Genomic DNA, 14,249 nt, shown 5'->3' with positions numbered 1-14,249 from the left:
TACAGAGAGAGAGCATGAGTGCTTGAGTGTGAGCTATATTAGCTTCTACACTAATGTGTTAATCATTTCTTTCCTGGTGGTAGGAGGTGCTTAGGAGCAATCCTAGGGCCTTGGGCACCTACAGAACTTTAGAATCTTAGGGCTCAGAGGTTACAGAATTTCAAAGTTGGGTGGAAACTTAGTGGCTATCTGTTCAACTTCCTGTCCCATGCAGGAATCACTTCTATAGCGAATTTGACAGGTGACTAATCTGGCTTTGAATACTTCTACTGACAGGGACCTCACTAAATTTTGAGGTCACTCTATGTTGGATGACTGCAAAAGTTCATTCTTATATTGAGCTGAAACCTATCTCCTGGTAATTCAACCTAGCTGTGACCTCTGGAACCAATTATAACAAATCTAATCCCTCTTCAGATATTTAAACCAGTGGTTGCATTCTGTACCTCCATCACCCCTCCTCAACCCCCTCAAACCTTTTCTAGGCTACTGAGGAAGTTTCACAGTTTTGCCAAAACCTGGGGCAACGGTGAGGAGCTGACTATCTCTGACAGTGATATTAAGGCTAGATGAGGAAAGGTTTCCAAATTAGAGCACTCTTATGTTATCAGGGCAAAGTTGGTTAGGCCATGGCTGGATGGAAGGAGACAGCCAATTGTTGTACTTCCAAGCCTGACAAATGCTGTGAACCAAGCTGGGGTGAGGATGTTTTTGAGGAACCCAGATTTCGCCAGTGATTTGTCCTGTGCCCTCTGAAAAGTTCTATTTGGTTTTTTATTTCATGGAAAATGGGCAACCCAGCTAGTTATAGAATTCTGTACAAAGAGAGATCAAGTTCTGGATTTAGTCTCCTTTGTGGAGAGCTTTGCTCTCCCACAATCACAGCATGTCAGGACTGGAAGTGACCTTAGGGATTATCTAGTCCAACTCCATTTTACAGAGGTGACGATTAAACCCCAAGGTGTGGAAAAGATTACTTAGGAGTCAAAGGAGATTTGCTCTGTTCTGTCAGTACAGACTGGACCCTGATCCCAGCCAATTATCTTGAAAATTTATTAGTCATGAGGCAGCTGGGCAAGTGAATGTGGATGGTTTGGGACAACTCAATCCCACTACAACCCACCCCCCCTGGAAACAATGCATAAAGTATTATCTTCATTTACAAAGGGCTTTAGACATGGACTTACTGGGGTATTTGTGTGAAATGTGAGCAGCAGGAGGGTGTTTTCATTCTCTTTCTCCTCTCTAAGGAGGTTGTGGACTGGCCAGCTCCCGTACTCTCCTTTCTTCTCCCCTAAGGGGAAAAGGCAGTGTGAGGTCAGGGGAGGAAAACCTCAGAGCTAGGTGACAAGCTTTCCACCCAACCTGGGGCTTGATTTCAACAGTTCCACTGTTAAGTTCCTATGACCTGTTTATGGATGGGGTACTGAACATGTTCTGCCTCCCCTTCAGGTCTCTGGGGTCTTTGACAAATGTCCCAGGCAACATCCAGTTATGGGTGAGTAGGTCCTTGCCTCACCAGTCCACAGAAGCCATATCCCACCATGTACCACTAGAGGTACATAACAACCAGTAACAAGGATTTCTCATGTCATTGCAGGGTTTCCTGGTTACCAAAATACTGTCAAATTCATTATTTTGTTTGTTCCTCATGATCACTCTGCTGCAAAGCGGGCAGGGTAGGAATTATGATGCCCACTGAACAGGGATGATAACAGGGTGAGAGAGAGGTTGGTGGCAGAGCCAGAATTTGGAGCTGGCTCTTCTCACTCCTTCTCCAGCACTCTTGGATCTTGATTCTTTGATCTCAGTTGATTAATGAGAACTAGCCCCTTGTCTCTGGCCTTCTCCCTGGGCTCTGCTTGCTTGGCCCACAGAATCTAGCAGTCTGGGGGCAATGTGACTCTAGAGGTTTGCAGGTGGAGTTGGAGGGCCATATTCAAACCTGCCTTATGTATAGCAGAGACTGAGACCAGGAATCTCTGGAGACAGACCTGGGCACCACTTCTCAATCAGAAGGTAATGTCAGTTCTTCCCAATTCCATCTGGTGTTGATGTCACCTCCTGAACCCTGCCTCTGAGGACCCCCCAGTCCCCCAAAGTCTGATCTCTCCTCCTGGCCCGGGAGGCTGAGGCACCTTACTATCTCAGGAAGGACCTTCTCCCTGTTCTGAAGAACGATTCAATTTGTTCCAAGGTCCGGCGCCTGGTTTCTGGCACGCAACAGGCTGTGAAGACCAGATTCACCAGGCAGACGGCAGCAAAGAAGTAAAATGGGACTTGAAGGCCAAAGGCGTTCTGTAGAATATAGGGAACAGAAAAGGGGAGGGATGAGAACAGCCCAGTTAGTATCAATGTATCGCGTGGAGAGGCAGACCCCTGGCTCAAAAGCCGCAGGAAGCAGCTGAGTCTTGAAACTACTCAGCAGTTGTTGACAAGCAACCTCGGCTGTTTTCGTTACATCCTTGCCTCACTCAGAAACCTTCCCTGGCTCCCCCTTGCCTCCAAGACCAGACCTAAGCTCCTCAGCCTGACCCTTCAAGGCCCAGGCTACCCTTCTAACCTTATCTCGCACTACTCTCCTCTACTTGGAGCCTCTGCACCAGTGATACGGTTCACAAGATAGGCTGCATGTTTTCACTCCATAAATTGAATAAACCCTTTTAAATACCTATCTACACAAGCCCTTCTGACTGCTCATGACACTTCGTCTGTGTAGAACGTAATGTCTTCGCCTTGACCTTTGAAATCTTAGGTCTTAAATGCTGCTTCCTCCAAGACAGCCTCTCTGACATGTGCTGCCTACCAGGGACTCTTTCCTTCTTGACAAACGACAGGTGTAAGGAGGGCCAAGTTAGACTTATTCAACATTTGGGTTGAGGTGAGTGAATTCCTTTCAGCTCATGTCATGCCCGGGGAGCTAGCAGAGAGAGCCTAGTGAGTGACCTTTGTCCTGCATTCCCTAAATGGCTGCCCTCCTTACACTTGTACTTTCACCACATCACATTTTGCCTTATATCCGTTGAAATCTTTTCTCCCTGCTATGACACTATAAAGTCTAGGAGAGCAGACAGTACCTCTGACACCCAGCATGGTGCATTACGTATGTCAAACAAATGCTATTTGAACAAATGAACTAATAAAGGAATGAATGAATGAATGAATGACCAAGTCCAGGGATGGAGCAGCAGGTAGCTGGAGCCGCTGACATTAGAACTGGATGGGGTCATTTTGAAAGAAACCCACCTTCTTAGCCCTTTCCCTCCCATCTCTGTTCCCTATGTCTGGGCCTTGTGATATGCAATGGGACTCACCTCCACCAGCAGGAAGGACTTAGTGAGCACGAAGGCTGTGAGCCAGCTGACCAGCACACAAAGCCCTGAGGCCACACCTCGGGCCTTCAGTGGGAGGATCTCAGACATGAGAAGCCATGTGATAGGGCCCCAGCCCATAGCATAGCCTGATGGAAAGAGAGTAAGACCCAAGGTGGGTGGTAGAGGGTGAGAATGGCTCTGTGAAAAGAGAAAGGGAGTGACTACCCCCCCACAGCCTACCCCTGCCAACCCCATCGCAGGGAAGTTCTGCTCTATCTTGTTCGGTCGTTTCAATTCTTCACGACCCCATTTTCTTGGCAGAGATACTGGAGTGGTTTGCCATTTCTTTCTCCAGCTCTTTACAGATGAGGAAACTGATACAGGGTTAAGTGACTTGCCCAGGGTCACATAGCTAGTAAGTGTCTGAAGCCAAATTTGAACCCAGATCTTTCTGACTCTAGGCCCAGCGCAGTATCTACTGTTCTGTCTTGGGAACCCTCTAATCAGATAGCTTCCTGAGACTATCCGTGTTGGGGCATCTGTCCACTCTACGTCCCTACACTAGCTACCCTTGGCTGCTATGCCTTTGATAATGCCAGCTCAGAGGGCGTCTTAGTCAGATTCGCCGCCCTCCCCACACACAGTTATACATGCACCACAGTCCAGGCCTCCACCACATACATATCCTCAGATTCACATAGACCCAGTCCACCACTCCACATAAATCACTGACCATCTCCCCACTCACAAGCTCATACACACTACAGACGCACACCAGTCACAAATACATAGGTACCCATAAAATATGGGTTTCATTCCAGAATCCCAATTACTCTTTTTTTTGGTTTATTCTTTTGTTTTTGTTGCTAGGCAATGGGGTTAAGTGACTTGCCCAAGGTCACACAGCTAGTAAGTGTTATGTGTCTGAGGCCAGATTTGAACTCAGGTCCTCCTGACTCCAGGGCCGGTGCTCTATCCACTGCACCACCTAGCTGCCCCCAGAATCCCAATTACTCTTTTGGGTTCCAGGCAAGGCTTTGGCTACAGAAGTGACCCAGGCCCCCCCAGGGATGTGCTGATAAATTAGCTTCTTCCACCTTCTCAACCCTTCATCCCTTCCCACACCCTGGGGGATGGAAACTCAGGCAGCGCTTACCCATGATGAAGAGCATGGTGGCAAAGAGGGGCACCAGCATAAGGTAGTTTCCTGACCCTGAACCCTCGAAGGCCACGTTGGTCAGATCCATGGTGGTGTTGGAGGCTGGAAGCTGTGGACCCAAGTGGATGTAGAGTCCCAGGGCCAGGTTTGCCACAAACATAATAGATGCTGTGAAATGAGGACAAGGAAGTCTCAAAACCAGGGATGAGCATGGGAGGGAAGAGGAAATGCTGTCATCTCTGGGCAGTGAGGAGGGAACAGGGTTGTGGCCATACCTGAGACGAAGAGAAGAATCTTCCGACCTGCTCTGTCCATGGTGACAGCTGCGATTAGCACAGAGACGAGCCTCATGGCCCCCACGATGGCTGCATCCTCTTCTGGGGGCTAAGATACATGGGAGATACCAGTGTTTATGAGCCTGGCCTCCCTCCTATCCTGGAAGGGCAGGACCAGCTGGGGCTTCCCAGGATTTAGGGGGTCCTATCAGTCTGCCTTTGGCTTTCAGTGTCTCATGATGAGGTGAAGGAATGCAGGGGTTGGGGAGGAGAGCTCACTCTGTCTCAGGGTTTAGTGCCATGTCCAGCTTCAATGGACTGGCCCAGGGATGGAGCTTGGGCATTTGAGGAACCCCAGAAAAATTATGAAGAAAGAAGTTGTGCTAGACTTTTCCTGACCCCTCCCCATCAAAACGCACCTATTCCATGTCCAATTCCCCCAGAATTCTCTGCTAGGTAATCAGACAGTTCAATCCATGCTGCTTGTTTTGGGGTATGATTGTGTCTGCCTTTCAAGAAATAGCCATACATTCTCCCAGGGGCCTTCTGGAAACAGAAGTCTTAGCCCAAAGGAACCACTTTAATGGGGGGAGATTTCAGGTACTGGTGCAAGTAGTAGGCACATGGTATCCTCTTCAAGCATGGCCCACCCCCAATCCTCTAGTGACAGGTAGTGTCATGCTCTCCTTATGGGGAAGACAGATGCTGATCAGGTCCCTGGGCAGGTGGCATGGGGCAGGATTGGGTACCGTTCTCACCAGCAGGACAGCGGTGCTGTGGAAGATAGATTGCAGGTAGACCAGGATGGGCGTGACACCTGTGAGCTGCTGCAGGAATCTCATCAGAACAGCGATGGCGATGGGCTTGTAGATGAAAGGGTCCCGTAACTCAGTCCACGACAGTCGACTGCTCTGGAGACATGGGGCAGGGGCTGAGGCACACGGGACAGCCTTTTGGGGCTTCCTCCCCCAATAGCATCCTCCACAGCAACACGCTTGGGGTGTCCCAGACTCTCTGTGTCTCACGTCTTTGTCCTTTTCTCCCCTCCCCCTCCTCTCCCTACCCAAAACAATTGTGAGTTACAGCTCTAGTCTTCCTCCCCTAAGGAGGATGAAGAAGAGGTACCTGAAATACTGCTTGAGGTACAAATTTAGGGGAACCCATTGAAAGAAGGCCTAGGAAGAGGAGCCCTGTCTGGGTCACCCAGTGGCTTCCACTGAGGCAGGAGGCCCTGGCTCTTCTATCCTAGGGATTCTTAACCTTGGTTGTATCCTGGACCCCTTCATCAGCCTGGTGAAATTATAGAACCCTTCTCCGAATGTTTTTAAATGAATAAAATGCATAGGACTACAAGGGAAGCCAATTATATTGAAATATAGTTATCAAACTTTTAAAAGCACATGGACTCTAGGTTAAGAACTCTGGACCGAGTCTTTATCATGTGACACTCCCATTGCAACTCAGTTTCATCTGGTAATGTCTGCCTTGCTTACCTGTTTCTGGACACTGTTCTGGATCTGCTGGAATTCCCTTTGGAAGTCTGTGTCATTCCCTCGGAGCCAGGCCAGGGCTTTCAGGGCTTCCTCCTCCTTGCCCTGGGAGAGGAGGAAGCGAGGGGAGTTGGGCATAAAGCACAGAAGTACCATCATGACAAATACAGGCACCTCTCCAGCCACCGCCAGCCAGCGCCAGGGCATTTTCAAGCCTGAGGAGTGGGACGGGAGGGGGGGTAGAGAGAGCAGAAGAAAGTCAGAGAAGGGGGAAGGGGCATCAGTCACAGGATATTACCCCTCTACACACCTCCCTGCGTCCCCAGGATCACCGGGCTGGGGATCCAAGATGGAATCCTCCCAATCCTTCAAGGCCCAGCCAGGACCTTCTCCAGGAAGCCTTCTTTGACCACTTTGGCCCACAGAGGCCTCTCCTCCTATGGTACTTGCAGCTTCTGTACCTCAGATGGCCCTAGTTATACACTGTTTATATCAGAGGTTCTCAACCATTTTTTTTTTGGTCCCCGTACCCTTGGTTTTCAGTATAATTTTCTTTACCCCCATTTAATCTGAAAGTAAAAAAATGCTACTAAATTTCAGCAGAGTAATATAGCTATTGACCAACTATTCCTATACCCCTTGATAATAATAATAGCTAACATTTCTACAGCATCTTAAAGTTTGCAAAGCGCCTTACATATATTATCTCCTTTTAATCCTCACAACTCTATGAGGTAGGTACTATTATTATGAGAAAACTGAGACTAGGGGAGGTTAGGTGACTTGCCCAGGCCCACACAGCTAGTAAGTATCTGAGACAGAATTTGAACTTAGGACTTCCTTGAGTGAATTGGTATTAGGACAGTGAGTGGTTAATTGTGGGAACTGAGTGAATCACACTGACTCTATTTTGTGACTGATTCTGGGGCTACCGCCCTACCTCAGTTCCATTTCTATTCAATTACGGGTCTAGTCCAAATTCTGTCTTGTGAGAAAAGTTTATTCAGTTGTGGGCATTGGCAGAAAACCTTATTGGATTGTTTGAACCTAGGCCTGTGTGGCTGGGAAACTAGACAACTTCTCCTTCATGTTTAGACACCCTTTACCAAGGACCTTGATTATGCTGACCAGAAACCCAGTCAGATCCAAAGGGTGATGCAAAGAGTTTTCTTCCGCTTGTACATCTCAAGCAACCCTTACGTCTTACCTGAGAACCCACCCTGTCATGATCAATCAGTTATTGTTTCCATGTTACTTTGATTGCTTTACAGACACTTTGGGGAGTGGGACGCCTCCTTTTCTGATTTCAGGGAATTGTACCTGTTCACTCTCCCCTTCCAATTTAGAAAGTCCCTAATCTTTTATCTAATTAGAAGTCAGATTACCTAATGTTGTATTGTTTCCTTTTAATTAATTGGCCTTATTTAATTAATTGTTTTTTAATGCATAAAACTCTGTCTCCTTGCCTCCTGTATGTGGGGTCCAGTGCCTAAGCTGAGGAGGTCTGGTCCTGGTTTATTGGGCAACTTACATGCATTGCTTAATAAATCAATACACTTGGAAGATCGAGCCTCAGTGACTTCATCTTTCTCCTGCCCCCTGGGGGTACAATTTAACCCCAGATTGGGAACTCTGGGTCTAAGTCCGCATTATGAATTATCTTTTCATGTTTCCCATCTGCCCAACTAAACTGTGAGCTCCCTGAGAGCAGCAACTTTGTTCTATTAAGCTAGAGATCCCTCCTCAGGGAATAGCCTGATGGTGATCAGGGCTTTGAACTAGTATGTACTTAGACAAATGTTTGTTTGTTGTTTGACTGATTTGTAGTCCCTCCCCTCCCCCATCAGAGAAAAGATACTTGCCCAGAGCATAGAGCAAGAGGGACCCGAAGACAGCCATGATCTGGGGGGTGGCCCCCAGAGCCCCTCGAACTCCTGGGTGGGAGATCTCAGACACATAAACCTGTAAGACAAATCATGCTGCAGGGGAAAGAAGGATGAGTCAGGACCCCTGGGATCTTGGACCTGCCACTAATTGGCTGTTATGACATCGGGCTAAGCACTACCTTCATCTGGGCCTTCTCTTTCCTTGTCAGTAAAGGGGGAGGAGGTTGTTCTATGGTTTCTCAAATCCCTTCCAGCTGTAAGAGTCTCTAGTGCTGTTGTTCTAAGTTCACAACTGGTCCAGGCCCCAAGTGAGAGCAGCTCTTCATTCCCAGCTTGAGAGAGGCCCAGCTGTCATGAGTACCACTCAGGAAACAAGAAAGGGCTGCTAGGGTGGGGGTTCTAGTCTGTGAGAGGCAAGAGACTGGGCCCTTTATCCTACGGCTCAAACCAGATGGGATTGTAGATTTAGAGAACTAGAAAGGACCTTTGAGGTCATTGGACATAATCCTTTCATTTTACAGATGAGGAAACCAAGTCCCAGAGAGGTTGGGGGACTTACCCAGGCTCACACAGCTGGTGTCTCATATAGGATTTGAACCCGGTTCTCCCTGACTCCAAATCCAGGGATCAATCCATAATACCATCCTACCTTCCAAATAAACGTTTGTTGAATTGAATTGACTTGACCTCACTCTACATCACTATGGACAACTCGCCTACCTCCTCTGAGCCTCAGTTTTTCCTACGCGGAGGGTGACTGTGGCCTGTCTCAGACTTGTCAGGGGCCACCCACATGGCGAAAGGCTGCAAACACTATGAAAGACACCTGCTTAGCAGCTCCTTTTGGCTGCCCGGACATCGAGTGCCCATTCTCCTGACGCTGCTTTCCTCTTTGGCCTTTGCTTTGCCCCTTTCGGGGTCCCTTTGTCATCTGCCAGGAGGTGCTGAGTGACAGATAAGGTAAGGCATCCCCAGAATGAACAAACAGAACAGTTACAGTCATGGGAAGCGATTAGAGTAAGTGGAGGGTTGGGGTATGGGAAGAGGGAAGGGCCTTTCTCTGCTTCCTCCCCTTGCTTAATGCGGACTTTCTTTGATTGAGCAATACCCTTGAGGTCGGAAGCAATTTTTGGTTGAAAACTGGCCAGGCTAGGAAAGAGGATGGAGAGAAGTCTCATTCAGAAACAGGTCTCCTAGGCTCAGGGTCAGTCACGACTCTCTGTGCACATGAAACATCCTCATGAGAAATCTGTAGAGTCATGGAATGTTGGAGCTGGGAAGCACTCTAGAGATCACTTATTCTAACCCTTTCATTTTTGTAGACCAGAGAACAAAAGCCTAGACCCATTCTGTGGCTTGCGTAAGTTAAGGTCATTAGCTATAAAAAGTGAGAGCAACAGGTTTTGAATCTACATCCTCTGAATCCAATTTTGGTGCTCTAATTCAAGTCACTCATTTTATGAATGGAGAAACTGAGGCCCAGAGAGGAAAAAGCTTATCCAAAGGCATGGCAAGAAGTTAATGGAAAAGCAGAGCTGCTATTTACTTATACGAATGGCTAGGAAGTGGAACATCTCATTTAAAACACACCAGGAATTGGCTTTGACAACCAAGGGGGAGATTGAACCGCAAGTCATTGAGCTGCTGATTAGTCTTCCCCAACTGTCCCTGGGAGATGTCCTTTCTGGGATGGAAGGGCAGCTCTGGGGATTGTCCTTACTGGGATACAGGCAGCCGTGAGACCTCCCGCGAAGCCGGTCAGAATCCTTCCCAGCAGGAGCATCCACAGACCCTGAGCTCCAGCCATGAAAGCGTAGCCAATAGCCGAGGGCACGGCAGAGAACATGATGCTGAGCTTCCTGCCCAGGAGGTCATTGAGCACCATGGCACTGAGGCCACCAGCGGCCGCTCCCAAGGTGAACACGGACTGTGGAGAAAGGGGACCTGCTAGGGTGACCACGTCCAGACCTGGTTCCCTTGGGTAGGACCCTGGAGATGCTCTTCCCTGCTAGGGGATGCAGCCACTGGACAGAGGTGCTGGGGTACCTAGTGCTCCTTTCCCCAAAATGTGCCAGGCATATATACCTGAATAGTAGCTAGGCAAGTCCTAATTTGGAAGGCCTCTATGGGTGCCCCAGAGGCCTCCTGTTTAACCAGGGTGGGGTGTCTGCTCTGTCCTAGGCTCCAGCCTCCAGGGGGTGGGAATGGAGTAAATTTAGATCATGACCTTGCATGGTACCAGTTCCTTCCAGTAGCTCAGATCATTTTCACTTTTTATTTTCATTTCTTTGCAGCATTTTCCCAAAAGATATGTTGGGGCTGGAGGGGTGGGATGCAAAGAGGTCCTGGAAAACCCACAGAAGTTGGGGAATCAAAAGAAAAGTATCCCAGGGGCTTCTCCAGGAGAAAGAGGTGTTGAAGAGTAAAAGGTAGGGCCTGCCTCAGCATTCCAGTTAACCAGGGGCTGGGGGTAAAAGAAGGTTATCTTGTGAATTCCTGAGTCCAGGGATCCAGGATCCTTACCCCGAACCAGGATGACTCCATCTTGCTCATTCGTAAAGCTGGGTTGGGGGATCTCTCAAGAGCTGGGATGACTGGGGATGTATAGACCAGGGCATAGCCAAAGCTGAAGTTTCCCAGCACTGCCGCGAAGGTAGCCAGGAACAGCCTCTTATTCTTCAGGGTTCTAGGTTAAGAAGAAAGTGGCGGGGGGAAGGGGACAAGGCAGGGCTGCCTGTAAAGCCCCCAGCTCACTGCTTCCTGCTCTTCCGGTTCATGCCCATTACCTGTCCCACTCTGTTCTGAACATCTCAGAAGCTCACATATGCACAGAAGGGTAGAGCCAGAAGGCATCTTGGAAAACTTCTGGTTCAATCCCCTCATTTTGTAGATGGAGAAGTGGAGGTTCAGAGAAGTCAATGACTGGGACAAAGTCACACAGCTTCAGTTCTAGCCACCACAGCTTAACAGAGTGCTTAATAAATTGGAATGAGTCCAGAGGAAGAAAGGTGATCAGAGTTACTGCTTCTTGGCCTAATGATTTGTGTAAAGACCACAGGAAGGAATCGGGGATGTTTAGTTTTGAGAAGAGAAGGCTTGGTGTTCAGGGCAAGAGACACTGTCTGCAGCTATCGGAAGGGTTGTCCTATGGAAGAGGAAGCTGACCATCTCAGTACAAACAGAGCTGGGACTGTTGTCAGGATGAGCTAGCACCAGCTTTTACTGCCTACTGAGAGCTGATTGTTAAATTTTCAGCATGAGCAAATATTTACGCCTTGGAAACTGGCAAATGCTGTTATTATTTTATTTGTTGCCTAGACTAGGCTTAAGAAAGTGATAAAGTTGCCTCACTAAAAAAAAAAATTCTACTGGACATCAAGTCACCTAACCCCAATTGCCTCACCAAAAAGAAGCGATGGAGTATTTTTGCTTTTTGGTGAGGCAATTGGGGTTAAGGGACTTGCCCAGGGTCATACAGCTAGTAAGTGTCAAGTGTCTAAGTCTGGATTTGAACTCAGGTCCTCCTGACTCCAAGGCTGGAGCTCTATCCACTGCACCACCTAGCTGCCCTGAGAAAAATGTTGTTGGTGTAGATTAAACTTTAAAAGTGTGTTGCATATACTTTAAGAAAATTTTTTTAATAGCTGGTTATATGTCAGCACACCCTGACTGTGGGGCAGAGAGGCAGATTTCAATGTTCAGTGTAAGGAAGTACTCCTTAACAATTTGTTGTTCAGTTGTTTTCAGTCTTAATATAAGCCAACACAAACGAATCCCAATTGTACAAATAATAATTGTCGTTCAGTTGTGTCTGACTATTTGTGATGCCAAATGGGGTTTTTTTGGCAAAGATACTGGAGTGGTTTGCCATTTCCTTCTCCAGCTCATTTTACAGATGAGGAAACTGAAGCAAATAGAGTTAAGTGACTTTCCCAGGGTCATACAACTAGTAAATGTCTGAGGCTGGAGTTGAACACAGGTCTTCCTGACTCTAGGCCTATCCACTTGACAGCCTAGCTGCCTCTTTTTAACAATGAACAATGTAATAAATTAACAACGAACATAATTAACAATTTAACAAATTCCCCCAACCCTCGGCCACTGAGTCTATGCTTCAGTGAGGTTACATCATGGGCTCTGTTCTCCCCCATGAGACGGCAAGCTTCACTTTCTCTTCACTGGCCCTAACTCTGTCATCCTGTCCTTATGTGAGAGCACGTGAATAGCTCCATGCACTCCACTCTCAATATTAGAAAAGCAAATTCAAATAAATGTCTTTTTGATCGTCGTTTGGATGAAAGGCATCATGTCTGGATACAAATGTTAACAGATTTTTTTTTTCTATTTGCCCTGTCTCACTAGACAGCGCCTGAACCACCTCCAGACAGGAAGCATCAGGCCTTCCTAGGTTTGGCCCAGAGCTGCCAAGCCCTGCAAGCCAGCCAGCAGCATCGACACTATCAGATCATACAGGGGGCCTGGGGCATCCAGACTAAGTGGCCGGTCCTTGCCTCTTGTCCTAGAGGGCAGGAGGGTGGGGAGGGTGTGGGGGAAGAGAGGGGGGATTTAGATTTCCCTGATGTGAGGACAGGAATCAAGAATCTAGCCTTCTCCTAAAGAGAAAGCAGTAGCAACTCAATTTCTGTGCTCTCCCAACCCCCGCGAACTCCCATCTCTTACCTGATATAATTCTGTTCTTGTTGCTGGTCTGGCCTCTCCGGGAAAGTCTCATAGTCTGGTGTCTCACTTCCTAAAAGGGGTTGCTCCATAGTGATGGGGTCCAGAATCCAACTGCCAGACCCTGGCAATATCCTTGGTGACGGCTCCCTGAGATACTGCGGCCTTTTGAGTGACCCAGAGGCCCTTAGAAGGCAGGTTCTGATAGGGGTAAATCTGTGTCCTGGGAGACTGGAGGAAGGGAGAACTCTGTCATTAAACTGCCCCCAAATGAGGAAGTGGGCAGGGAGCCGTTCCTTTGTAGGAAAGAGTTGGAGGAGGAAGAAATCACTATCTGCAGGCCACACCCAGCCCCCCACCCCCCACCCCCAGCACACTAGGTCCCCTAGCTAGATTCAGGGTGGCTGGGCTCCTGGGATGGACAAGAGCTTCTCCATCTGTCTCAGCCCCTCCCCTCTCTCCTTCTTCATTCTGGGCTGGCCAATCCTGGGCTCTGATTGGCTGCCTAGGAACACTGTGCTGCTCAGTCAGCACCAATGAGGAGGGACAGAACCTGTTCTGATGTTCCTTGGCAGGGCGGGCTGGCTAGGTGGGGTTGGGGGAGTTTCCCAGCTTAGGGATGTATCTAAGACCTCCTCCCATTTGGCATAATGTCACACACACACACACACACACACACACACACACATTTTCTATTTTTATTTCACACGGACTCAGCCTCTGTATGAGCTGAAAGGAAATTAGTCTACTTCATCCTACCCCACCTTCCTTTACAGATGGTGAGACTAACCCCCAAGAGAGGAATGATTTAGTCAGGGTCATCTAGTAAATTTGTGGCAGGCACGGTATCAAGGTACAAGAGACAGGTTCAGGCTTCTTTCCATCATCCCTCACTGCTTACATGCTGTACTTTGTACAAATCATACCACTTTCCTGCTCAAAATGCTTTGATGACTCCTATGACCTCCCAAGTAAAATTCAAGCTTCCTGCCTGGCATGAGGTATACCCAGGTCTGAAGGTCTTTTTATTCTGGGGATGCCGTACCTTAGTACTCTTCTCTCACCTTATTCTCCTGTACCTCTACACGTTAGACTGCTCCTCTAACATACCCTGTACTTTCATTGCCTCCATGTCAGGGTCTTACCCAGACTTAAAGAAAAATCACTTTTCCTAATGAATTTGTACCCATGTCTAACCACCATGAAAATAACTATGTTCAAATAAGATCTAGACAAGATAAATTAGAGACACGCAGGCTGTTCATCCTTTGTTCTCATAGAGGACCAACAACATAGGGAGGGCGATATCTTGACTTGCAAGTGAATTGGATTTAAGTGAGGCAGAGCTGAGCAAAGTCATCTCCTCTAGAATCATCAGAGTCCAGGCACGACCTAGGTCAAGATGACTGGTGATGGCTGAGAGCTAAGTGGGAGCTACTAGCATTGAG

General features: G+C 48.0%; 1 protein-coding gene across 3 annotated transcripts; it reads right to left on the bottom strand.

Moving 5' to 3' along the window:
• Positions 1–1,039: 1,039 nt before the first annotated feature.
• Positions 1,040–13,162, bottom strand: SLC2A6 (solute carrier family 2 member 6). 3 transcript variants are annotated; one of them, XM_020981975.2, is made up of 11 exons: positions 12,805–13,162; positions 10,648–10,810; positions 9,845–10,051; positions 8,101–8,200; positions 6,242–6,453; positions 5,507–5,659; positions 4,749–4,857; positions 4,471–4,641; positions 3,315–3,460; positions 2,139–2,298; positions 1,040–1,294 (listed from the first exon to the last, which is right to left on the bottom strand). In XM_020981975.2, the coding sequence occupies exons 1-10, from the start codon at positions 12,891–12,893 to the stop codon at positions 2,143–2,145; spliced, it is 1,506 nt and encodes a 501-aa protein (XP_020837634.1). In that variant the 5' UTR covers positions 12,894–13,162; the 3' UTR covers positions 1,040–1,294; positions 2,139–2,142. The 3 variants fall into 3 exon arrangements, with proteins under 3 accessions (XP_020837634.1, XP_020837633.1, XP_020837635.1); XM_020981974.2 differs by having other exon boundaries at positions 1,040–2,298; XM_020981976.2 differs by lacking the exon at positions 9,845–10,051 and having other exon boundaries at positions 1,040–2,298.
• Positions 13,163–14,249: the final 1,087 nt, after the last annotated feature.

Source organism: Phascolarctos cinereus, unplaced genomic scaffold, assembly GCF_003287225.1.
Source record: "Phascolarctos cinereus isolate Bilbo 61053 unplaced genomic scaffold, phaCin_HiC Scaffold_2;HRSCAF=192, whole genome shotgun sequence".
Taxonomy (NCBI): Eukaryota; Metazoa; Chordata; class Mammalia; order Diprotodontia; family Phascolarctidae; genus Phascolarctos; species Phascolarctos cinereus.
Note: the sequence above shows the minus strand (reverse complement) of the source record. Positions and strands in the feature narration are given on the sequence as shown.